The 12061-nt window shown below is 43.2% G+C and overlaps 1 protein-coding gene across 11 annotated transcripts in view; it reads left to right on the top strand.

The window, feature by feature from the left end:
* The window catches only part of LOC121287469 (transducin-like enhancer protein 1), a 163492-nt gene that overhangs the window by 136953 nt on the left and 14478 nt on the right, over positions 1–12061 (top strand). For all 11 annotated transcript variants that reach the window (XM_041205380.1, XM_041205383.1, XM_041205386.1 and 8 more), the window contains 3 exons: positions 103–352; positions 5978–6225; positions 11726–11873. In XM_041205380.1, coding sequence (XP_041061314.1) covers positions 103–352; positions 5978–6225; positions 11726–11873 — 646 coding nt within the window. The remainder of the gene's footprint in view (positions 1–102; positions 353–5977; positions 6226–11725; positions 11874–12061) is intronic.

The following is a 12061-nucleotide window of genomic DNA, read 5'->3' as shown; positions in this document are numbered from 1 at the left end:
ACGGAGTCCAGATTGATCAGAAAACTCACTGGGTCGAATGACCCTCCCTTGCAGCTAAAGATCGGTGTAATGTTTTTTTTTGCCTCTTGTCCCCCTTAACAGCGCCTACTCGTTCCACGTTGGAGCAGACAGACAGATGCAGCCTGTTGCTTTCCCGACTGATGCTCTCACAGGCCCGGGCATCCCACGACATGCTCGACAGATCAACAACCTTCCCCATGGAGAGGTGGTGTGTGCTGTAGCCGTCAGTAACTTCACAAAGCACGTGTACACTGGGGGAAAAGGCTGCGTGAAAGTGTGGGATATCAGTCAGCCAGGAAACAGGAGCCCGGTCTCACAGCTGGATTGTCTGGTAAAACAGTATCCTTATTTATCTTTTTTCTTTTAAACCTTGCTAAGGGTCACACACAGTCTCGGATCGAAGGCAAAGTGCAGGGATAAAGCTGTGTCCTTATGCATATAAACATTACTCATGCAGGGCACATTTATTCAGCTTATTTATACAGGATATCCCAGCAGAGCTCTCAAAGCTTGTTTACAGTGCATTCCTGCTCTATGGCAGCTTACAGACTCCACACAGCCCAGTCTTGGCCTTGCATAGGTATTTTTGGCAGCCCTGAAGAGGTTGCATTCAGTTTGAAGCAGCATCGTGTGAACTGACTGGTGATTTGTACAGTGCTTGCCTGCACTGTTACTATGGGCAAGTCCATGAACTTGGCAGTAATTGATTTCAATAGCTTGCCTGGTTAATATGGTGGTCTTCCATATTCCTCTACTACCTTTCACTAAAGCTGATAGGGAGGATGGAGGGGGGGTGCCAGTGGGGGAGGAAATGCTCCTAGCTAGAAGTGAAGACGATTAGCAGATTGAGCCATAGTAATAAATTGGGACACTTCAGGCTTAAGCAGTAAGAAGGGTCCTTTGAATGGGATAAATACGCTGATACATTAGCGGAGCCACCTTCACTCCTTGATGAGAGCTCCTGTGTTACAAAGCAGGAGGCCTGTCCGGCTGGCATATTGGCCTTCACCCTTTTCCATCTCCCCATATTCTGACTCTCACTCGTATCATGGATGTCAGTCATCCTCCAGCACTTCACCCAAGTGATGCCAGGAGCAGAAACGTCAGCCAAGCTTCCCACTCATTATCACTGTCTAGAAACTCCTTATGGAAAATCCATGTGTGGGTCTTGGTGAAAATAATGTTGGGCTTTGCCGCCAGCTGTCCACCTTCCCAATACCAATGCTATTGAATTGTCATCATGCATTAACTGCCTTGAATCATGTGAGAGTGGTCACTTGGGTAAGGTACTGGATAGCTGATGCCTGTCCTCCAGGGTGAGTAAGTGCCTAGTGCGAAGGAAATAGCAAATACATGCCAACCATATGAGCCTCCTAGCTTTGCAACACAAGCAACCCCCGTTGAAGCAGCAAGTAGCTGAACCTACAAGCCAAGAAAGGCTCAGGTTTGGTTTCCAGTCTGTCTTGTTATCTGATCTCAGGGTGGTAATTGGGAACATCGAGTTACTTTCTGCATTCCTGGTTTAGGGAGAGGGTTCCTGCTCCTGATTGCCATTCTGCAGGCCCTGCTGAAAGTGGATGCCAACTGGAGGTGGGATTGGCATTGGACTTGGCTGGCAGCCTCTGTCAAGGATCACATAACACACAATGGTCACTTGGCCAGGATGGCCACAGAATGAACCCCCAGTTACAGACATTAACACTTTCAGGAGGGGAGGAGGAAGGAACTGGCCTGAGTTGTGGGCAGGAAGCTTTAACCCAGTCTATTGTCCAAATAAATGGCTCCATATACAATTGGAAGAATTTCTGACAATTGGCTGAAGACCTGTAGCTGGTGGTAGAGGAGCTAAAACCGATATAAGTGAGTAGTTTGCTTCTAACTGCTTGAACTTAATATCTTGTCATGTTTTATTGCATTGTTATAAAGTGCCTGATTCCTCTTCATTCCATGCACCCACCCCCCAAAGCTATCAGGAGTTATTACAACACCTAATAAATGCCATTGGGTTTTGGCAGCCAGCCCAGTCTGTTAATCACTTAAGTATTAGAATAGCAAATCTTGGCTCCACAGTTAAATTTATTTAGATATTTACCATTTTGGCAAATGATCCCTCCCAAATGTGTCATTTTGAACTAGGCTAGCTGGATTTCAATGTTCTGCTATTCGATTTCATCAGCACTGCAGTCTGAAGGAGGACTGGGCAATAGACTGATCTACCATCCTGGCCCAAGTTTAGGCCTCTCTGCTGAGCTACTGGCACAGAGCTAACCAACAGCGAAATCAGCTGACTATCAGTCACAATATTACAGGAATAATTACTGGTGGCTGCCTGTACAGTTTTGGTCTGGTGACTGGAGCCAGACGAATGGGGGAAGTGCCAAAATCTGGTTAGTGGGTCACATTTAAAGGAATGCGTAGACTTACAAGTGGCTAATGGGGAGACAAGTATTTCTTCCATCTTTATAAAGTTTCAAAGTGAACCTTTCATATTTCTCAGCCCTTGTCAATGTCAGAGGGTGGGAGAGAGGAATCTAAATAAAGTGAAACCCAAACTAACGTGGATTGATCCTTTTAAGATGCATCTTAAAACCTACCTTGTCTTGAGCCACCCTCTGCATATGTAGCTTGGTGTTGAATTTTATTTGATAACACTCCTTAGTAAAGCATCCCAAGGTGCTTCCATGTTTATAGGTGCTATATAAATGCAAGTTGTTTTGGGCAAGTGATACAGCACTCACTCCCCACCCCATCCACCAACCTATATTCACCCCTCAACTGATGGCTAGAACAATGGGCATATGGCAGCTGTATGAAGAAGGCTGCTTTATTTGGCCTTTCAAGGCAACTTCTCCAAAGGGCATTAGTGTGACATTCCTCACAGCAGTTAACCTCATTCTCTATCTATTCCAACACCCAGGGAATAAATGAATAAGATGGTATACTTTGAAGGAATCCAGCAAGGTGAGACAACCTGACGGGACTGTACATCAGGTCAACTGCTCGAGGTCCTCAAAGTACCTGCTGTTTTCACATTTACTGTTTACCCATGCAAAGCCCCTCACAAACTTGCTGTCTCTTACTGCATTTCTTTGTACTTCTCAGAGAATCTACCATAAATTGAAGAGGAGAGCCAGTGTAAAAGCCTCCACCAATGTAGCATCTGGTACCTATTCAGACACCAGAGCCCAAAAAAAGCCCAGGAGATGGGCCCTGTATAGAGTAACTTCACTGATGCCAAGGGGGAAACTGTGCCTGAAAGAAGCCTTGAGCGAGAATCAACCTACTTATGATTTTCTGCTTCCAGTACATTTCCTTGTCCACTTTTTTTTGAGAACGAATCCTGCATTTCTCAGAGCTACCAATAATGTAGACTTGTGGTACATTTTTATTCATTTTTCACTTGCTTCTAGCACTTTTATTTAATTCTTAGCCTCATTCCTCAAATCTGTACAATTTCCTTCTATAGACATGTGTCTCCCCTCCTGTTCAGTGTGTTTTCAATGACTGTTAAAGTTCCAGTTCATGCTTTATATTCTGGGATCTTCAAATTGCCTGGATTGTGAGAAATCTGGGGATGGATTTGTATTAGTCTCCCAGATGTGCGTTTTGATTCTCTAGGGCCATGCTATCACTTTCACTTTTAAAGGAATAGCACAGAAGGTGAAATTGGCTTCGCCAGGTGTGTGAATTGGGATAGGTTTTACACCGTGCTTGATATTCTTTACACTGACTTCAGTGGAACAGAAAATTGGGTGTAACACAGCCTCCTGATTCGGTCTGAGCCCCAAGATCATTTTCAGCCCTGCATCACCCGCCATTTTCAGTTATATTTTCTTGTGACCAAACCTACTTGGAGCATGAGAAAAGTCATTAAAGAAAGAAAGACTCGCATTTATATAGCAGCTTTCAAAATGTCAGGGCTTCCCAAAGTGCTTTACAGCCAATTATGCCTGATGAAGTACAGTCACTGCTGTAATATAGGTAATACGGCAGCCAATTTGCACACAGCAAGCTCCCACAAACAGCAATGTGATAATAACCAGATAATCTGTTTTAATGATGTTGGTTAATGAATAAATAATGACAAGGCACCAGGGTGAGCTCCCCTAGATGCTAAAAGGATATTTCTCCTCATGAGGGAATCTAGAACAAAGGATGGATTTTGGCTAGCGAGGAAGGCAGCTCAAGTTTGGAAATTTCCTGACACACCTCGGTAAAAGAACCATGAACGGTGAGATTTTTGCTCCAGGGTCTGCCAGCCCCAGAAGCAGATACAGGAGGACATGGGGATGGTTCTCTGGGACTTAGTCCCAATTGTTTTAGAAGATTTTAGGCTCTCCAGTCCTTACCCCTCACACCCCCTCACTATCACTGCCCCCTCCCCCAATATGGCTCCTCATACCCCTGTTCCAACTCAATGCCTCCAACCCCCCCATGGTTCCTTACACCCTCTATGCCAACTCTGCAAGTCTCACCATGGGCAGAGCTCAGAAGCATGTGGAGGTGAAATAAAATAAACTTCTAAAAATCTAAGAGAGCTCTCACTCTACACATTTGACAGTGAAAAGATGCCCATTCATGAAACCTATTCAAAGTTCTTAAATCTCAAGTGGTTAATCTCTTATAAAAACAAACTTTATTCATAATCCATCTCAAAAACAACTAATCCTTTATTAGATATTTTAAGCTGTCAATCAAACTGTAAGCTCAGAACCCCACCACCCTGCTAAGGTAATTGTAGCTTTTGAAACTTTGCCAATCTTTCATAAGGACATAACGATAGTGTTTGGGAATATGTCAACAAACATCTCTATTAAAACAGCATGGACAGATGCTACACCAGCTGACCTGTCAATCAAAGCAATCCAGCAGAGGCTTTTTTTTTAAGCAATCGTTGACAGCTGCAGCCAGTTTCCTTTTACAGTTTAAAGAGCAGGCCATTTAGAAAACTTCAGATCATGACATTTAAACAGGCCTTATCCGCCCTTGGAGAGCACTTATGTCTACTCCTTCAATTCATGACTCCCACACTGTGGATTAAGGCCCTTGCAATAGCCAAAATGGGGTCTGCTTAAACTCAGCACTAAGTTCAAATGGCCCTGCTGAGTTCAGGTTTCCCTCCTGCGTGAATCACACCGTGTCCCTTCCCCTTCTAGCAAAAGGCAAGAGTTCTGCACCAGGGTCCTGCCTGCCATTTTTAAAGGTACATGGAGTCTTCCTGACTCGGTTAAAATCCGACCCATAGTTTCAAAAAGATGGAATTGAGGAGGAATTTCTTCTGAATTTAGGATCTTTGGAATTCTCTACCCCAGGCAGCCAAGCCATTGAATAGATTCAAGGCTGTGATAGACAGATTTTTGAACTTATAGAGGAGACAAAGGTTATGGGAAACTGGCAGGAAAGTGGAGTTGAGACAAAGATCGGAACAGCCATGATCTTACTGAATGATGGATCAGGCTCGAAGGGCCAAATGGCCTGCTCCTGCTCTAATTTCTTATGCTCTGATTCCATGCTTCAAATAATGCTGTGAGATCTTTTACTTCCACTCGAGGGCACCAACAGAGGCTCTGTTTAATGTCTCATCTGAAAGACTGCACCTCTGATAATGCAGAACTCCCACAGTACCTCCCTTGGAATTGTCAGCCTAGAATTAATGCTCAGGTCTCAGGAGTTGGTCTTGAACCTGTTGCTTTCTGATTCATAAGTTTGAGTGCTACCACTGAGAGAAGTCAGTGGGGCCTCCATTAGTACCTTATCATGGCCTCTGTCATTTTGATCAACTAGAATGTTTTGTCCAAGGTCTAAATTATTCCAAACCCTTTTCTATGTTCAGTTGAACCATTCTTTTACAGTGAGACATTTCTTAAGAGCCTATGACTAGTAGCTTTTAGCGGTTGAGTGTATCGCTGTGCCCTCTGAAGGACAATTAACATTTGAATGTAATCTCTTCCTCCAGAACAGAGAAAATTACATCCGTACCTGTAAACTCTTCCCTGATGGACGTAGTCTGATTGTGGGTGGAGAAGCCAACACCATTTCCATCTGGGATCTCGCAGCTCCAAGCCCACGAATAAAAGCTGAGTTGACCTCGTCAGCCCCCGCTTGCTATGCACTGGCAATTAGCCCAGATGCTAAAGTCTGTTTCTCCTGCTGCAGTGATGGAAGTATTTTTGTCTGGGATTTGCATAACGAGACACTCATTAGGTGAGTTGGTTTGAAGATCTAATGCGGACGATGGCAGTGAGAGAAAGGAAAGGTTCAATTTGTAATGGCTTCAATTGTTTGCGGTTGTGAACATTGGCTTTTCGAGTTGATAGTACATCAAATTTTATCAAATATATAAATTATCAAATGTATAAATGCTCCACTTTTTGTCTCCAGAGCTTATCCCCTGTGGTCACTTTTCTCCCTGACACTTTTGTGTTAACTGGACTCTTGCTGCTCCCTATCCACTTCTGTGATAGCATAACCCAGAAGATGCTACAATGTGACTTGCCAAACAAGCTGGATAGATTGAGGGTCTTTTTGCACATTCTAGCAAGTGCGCTTCTCCAGCCTCTTCAGAGGTGGTCTGAAAAATTGCTTGGTGAAACGAAGCTGGATATGGATCATTTAAGCTATTTTATTTCACAAGCTGCAAGTGAAGAAATAAAGCAAGTTATGGACTCACTCGAATCTATCAGTGCAACTCACTTGTACATAATAATACAAAGTAATGAACACATTATGCTCAGCACATCACCTTATTTGTTTTAAAATAACTCCTCCATGCTCTCGCTACCATTTGTTGGCCGTGACTGGCAACTCATACCTTTGGCAGCACACATCTTTGACCCTATCTTTTAGCACTCGATATTCACGACCGCTTCTGAGGGCTCAATATTGCCCTTGATGGGCGGGCCGCTGCCGAATCAGGCCCCGCTGCCATTTTAAGTGGGTGGGCTGATTAAGGCCTGCCCAGCGTGTCGCCCGACGGGAAACGCTATGTGCTCTCTGTGGAGGGGATTCCCCAACTGCGAGAGTGTGCTCTTTTGCGTGCATCTCTCCCTGAGGCTAAGTGCTGCTTCAGGGAGATCGCTGAAAAGCTGTGAAAGAATAAAAATAGAACAATAAAAAAATCATTAACATGTCCCCCTCATGCGAAAATGTCTTGAAGGGTCATGAGGACTCGAAATGTCAACTTTGCTCTTCTCTGCCGATGCTGCCAGACCTGCTGAGTTTTTCCAGGCTAATAAATTGTTTGTAGTGCCTGGAGAAACAACATCAGTGCATATCTTATCAGCATTTAGCTGCCTCATCTTGCCATTGCTGCTCCATCATCTCCATCTATCATCTCCCAAACCCTTTCTGAGGTGGGAGGGGGTAGGGTGGGGGGTTGGTGGCAAGAAGAGAGGAATGGTCAATGCTAGATCATGAATGAAAATTGGACTTCATATTAATTTCTAACCCTCAATCCAATTTTTTTGAAAGCTAGACATGCTGACAACTGATAATCAAATTGTCTATAAATATAGAATGCTGCAATAACTATGTTTTAAATCTTCTCCAAACTTTAAGTGGCTTTTCATCAGACTCTGCGTCCTGTTGAAGTGATGACTCCTGCTGGAACTGTCTGTGCCAAACTGTTGTTTCTGTGTCTTTTTATAAACCCTTCTAAAGTGCACGTGGTTTTTGCTGCACCACAGACCATCTATAAAAAAGCTTATAACCCACATGCATAAAATATAAATGTAGTGTGGACTGAAGATTTGAGTGCTCAAACAGGACTATTATACACCCACCCAATTTTTTTGTTCCCATAATGGATCCATGAATGGCTGTTCTGTGCCCTCATTGAAGTTGAATTGCACCCTTGGTGGCTTCTTTTAAATGTGGCACATGTATCATTCATATTTATGTGCCCCCATCTTTATCTGTTCAGCCATCGGCTTCTCCACCATCACACAGATTGATGAGTGTCTTCTCTCTGTGGTATGTGTGTGGTAACATAAGTTGAGGTGTTTTGTGCTGGGGAAGAAAAGAGTGTTACAGGTGTGGCGTTCGATTCCTGTGCAAATGTACATTCTATCACAGTAAATGTACTTGGGTGGGGAAGGAAGAGAGAATGAGAGGTTGGGGTAGAGAAATAAAGTGATGCGTATTTGGGGAAGCAAGAGAGAGAGAGAGGCGGGTGGTGGAAGGGACAGAAAAGATAGGAAAGAGGCAGGTTGTACAGGTTGGTGGTGAGAAGAGGCTCAAAATGCCAATTGCCATCTTATTTGCCCTCGGTTGCCTGGTTCATTTCTTCATATTCCTCTTTTTGATCTTGCCGATAACTCTCCTCCAGTTTGTCTTGTTCTTACAGAGGGCAGGTTTTTAATAGCCAAGCTTGGCATCACTGAATCAGTGCTGCTAGATCCATCTTGTCTTTCTTTAATGTTTGCGCTGTGCTGCACAAAAGGCTTGGACTTACATTTCACACTTTGGAGAAGAAAACATTTGTACATCATCCTAAAATACAGAAAAGGGGAAATGATTATCTGTGAATGCGATTGCACAATTTGATAAGCTCTCTCACCATGGAAATCGGGGAAGCCAATCATGAATTTTGAAACCTATATTGAATGCGTTTTTAAGAAAAAAAATGATTCTGCCAGCACCTATCAGTGTTTCTGGTATACGGTTGTTTAGTGGAGCTGTTTGTTTTAATAATGGATGCTTTGCTTCTTAGTCATTAACACAACATGACTAGAAAACAGCTGGTCCTAATTGGGCAAGGCCAATATTTTCTGGCTCATTTCCTTTTGCCAAGTGGCCCTTGTCTTCCCCCGCCTCCCTCAATGCCTCTTGAAGATTGCTGATAATCTATTACTGCTATAAAAACATTGGTATCAGAGTAGATCTATAGAGTTAATTTTGGAGTCCTCTGCACACAATAACCATGATGTCTTGACACAAGTATTTTAAAATCTTAAACAATAACAGGGAGGAAACCAAATTGCTCACTCACTCGACTCACACATGACCTTTATACCCCTGGCATCTGTATTTCCTGTTGAACACATTTGGTTGCCACAATGCTAAGACCACAAGTAATTTGTCATCGGGTTATGTCACACTGTTCACACACAACCATTCTCATTTTTTTTTTCCATCCACACACTCCACCCCCACCACAATAGTTTTGCCTTTCCTGCAAGTTAGATAGCGTTCCAGTCATTGGATAAGCGGACACGTGCTCAGGCCTGATTTAGAATCCTGTCCTGTCTTTGGGAATCAAATGCACTAAAATACACAACCCTCCAAGATAAACTAATTCACGCTACATGTGGCCACACTGCACCTCTGACAGGCAGTACTTTTACTTTTGTTCATTAATGGGATGTGGGCATCATAGGAAAGGCCAGCAGTTACAGCCCATCCCTAACAAAAACAAAAATAGCTGGAAAAGCTGAGCGGGTCTGATAGCATCTGCGGAGAGGAACACAGTTAACGTTTCGAGTCCGTATGACCCTTCATCAGAACTGCCCATTCCTAATTGCCCTTGAGAAGATGGTGGTGAACCACCTTCTTGAACCTAAGCAGTCTGTGTGGTGCAGGCACATTCACACTAAGCAATTTGACCCATCGACAACGAAGGAATGTTGATCCAGTTCCAAGTCAGGAATGTGTGCGACTTGGAGAGGAACTTTACAGGTGATGGCGTTCCCAAGTGTCTGCTGCCCTTGGTCTTTTAGGTAGTAGGGGTTGTGGGCTTGGGAGGGCTGTTGAAGAATCATATTATAAATATGGAACTTGGCAGAACCCAGCCTTGAGCCTTAGAGACATAGTGACATTATAGCACAGAAGCAGGCCATTCAGTCCATCATGTCTATGCCACTTTCTGTTGCGCAATCCAGCCAGTTCAGTTTCTCCCACTGTATCCCCACAGCTCTGGAAATTTATTTCCCTCAATTTCCTTTTGAAATCATTGATCATCTCTGAATCTTCGTCTCCTTCACATCCTTTGCCCAAAACCTTAAATCTGTATCCCCTAGTCCTTGTACCATCAGGGGCAGTTTTTCTATGTCGACCTTATCTACACCTGTCATAACGTGACCTCTATCAGATCTCTCTTCAATCTCCTTTGATCCAAGGAGAACAACCCCAGCTTCTCTGACCCAACTTTGTAAGCTAAATTCACTCATCTTTGGAACCATTCTGGTAAATCTCCTCTGCACCCTCTTGAGGGCCTTCACATCTATCTTAAGGTGGACAGAACTGGGTGCAATGCTCTATTTGCAGTCTAATCAGAGCTTTATAAATTTCCCTGCATTTGCATTCAATACCTCTATTTATGAAGCCCAAGATTCCACATGTTTTGCTTTATTACTCTCTCAATAGGTCCTGCTAACTTCCAAAATCTATTTGTGTGAGCTCCCAAGCATCTGTCCCTGCACATACTTTAGAATTGTGTCATTATGTCTAACTTGCCTCTCCTTCTAACACCTGCCAAAATGCATCACCCACACGCTTCACTGATAAATTCCATCTACCCATTGTGTTGGCCTATCAATGTCCTGTTACAGCCGACTGGTATCATCCTCACTGTTTGCCACTCCTGTTTGCCAATCCTCCAAGTTTGGTATCGTCAGCAAATTTCGGAATTTTACTCCGCATTCCAATATCCAAGTCATTTTATTTATTTATTTGTGTGAAGGAATTAGTCAACGTGATATTTTTCCCTTTGGAATTTTTCAAATAAGATGAGAACTATTTTTTTTAGAATTGTACACAAATGCCAAATCAACCCTCACCATCACCCCCCACTCCACCTCCCTCCATTATTTAAACAATTCGTACCTCTTAAAAATGATATATTGTTCCAAAATATCTGTGTTGATACAGCACAATGCTGCTTGCATCCATGCTCAAGGATTTTTTTTAAGTCATTAAGATTGTGTTCAATACCGCAGGTTCCAATTGCCCAATCGTACATATTTGGTGCTTTAAAAATTTCAACTCCCTTGCATTCCCCCCCCCGCCTACCCAACACATATACTTGCTCTCTTATCACGTAGTCCACAGGAAGTAATAAGTGAGGTCATATACTTTCTCCACTGTGAGAAGGGACAATTTCCCCGGGCTGTACTCTTGCACCTCCTAGTGGCTGAAGTAAGAGTAAATCGGAAGGATGATTGAGGGCAGATTCCTATAGTGAGCTGAATAAAAATAGAAGTATTCAGGCGTTTTTGACCAAGCTTTCTATAAGTTTGAGGAAGCATCCCCTTATTGGTGAGCTGGAGACTATAAACCAAACACTGAAGTATCTGTAAACACTGATTTAGGGCTGATAACCAAAAGAACTTGAGGAAGTCACTTTCAAGGTTAAGCTATTAAAGTACTTCTAAAAAATGCATGTTGACAACATTCCAATTATTAATGTGTGATTAGTAATCGTCTTGATCCTAAGGCAATAATGATGATATGCATTTCTTCAATGGATTTTTTTGGTTGGATTCTCTAAACTGATGGCATTTGCACAGTGCACTTTTGGTCTGTGATCATTGGTTTTCAAAAAACTAGCTTCCAGTCTTTTAAGTGAAGCTTTGGTTTCTTTTCAGGGAGAGGGTTTGGCATTTAGCTTCAGGAATGCTGTATATCAGTGTTGTGAAGTTGTGTTTCTTTTATAATTGAATATTGTGTAAACTGTATTTCTGATTGTTTTTTTTTTTGTTGAACTCAGGCAGTTCCAAGGCCACTCTGATGGTGTCAGCTGCACTGACATTTCTAATGATGGGACCAAGCTATGGACTGGAGCACTGGACAACACGGTCAGGTGCTGGGACCTGAGGGAGGGGCGCCAGGTGCATCAACATGATTTTGCATCACAGGTACATCGTGTCCGCTGGCAAATATGAGCAAGTTTGTTGCTAAAGGGTCTATTCCCACCTTGCCCCTAACTAGTGTATCTTTCTTTAATCCTGGGCTCCCTGAGCTATGCATTATTTCCTGACTAAGCCTCTTTCAATTCTGCTGTCAGTATGTTGCTAGGTGGTGGAGAAGCTGAGGGTGATGAGGT

The sequence above is a fragment of the Carcharodon carcharias genome, chromosome 14, assembly GCF_017639515.1.
Source record: "Carcharodon carcharias isolate sCarCar2 chromosome 14, sCarCar2.pri, whole genome shotgun sequence".
Classification (NCBI taxonomy): Eukaryota; Metazoa; Chordata; class Chondrichthyes; order Lamniformes; family Lamnidae; genus Carcharodon; species Carcharodon carcharias.
Note: the sequence above shows the minus strand (reverse complement) of the source record. Positions and strands in the feature narration are given on the sequence as shown.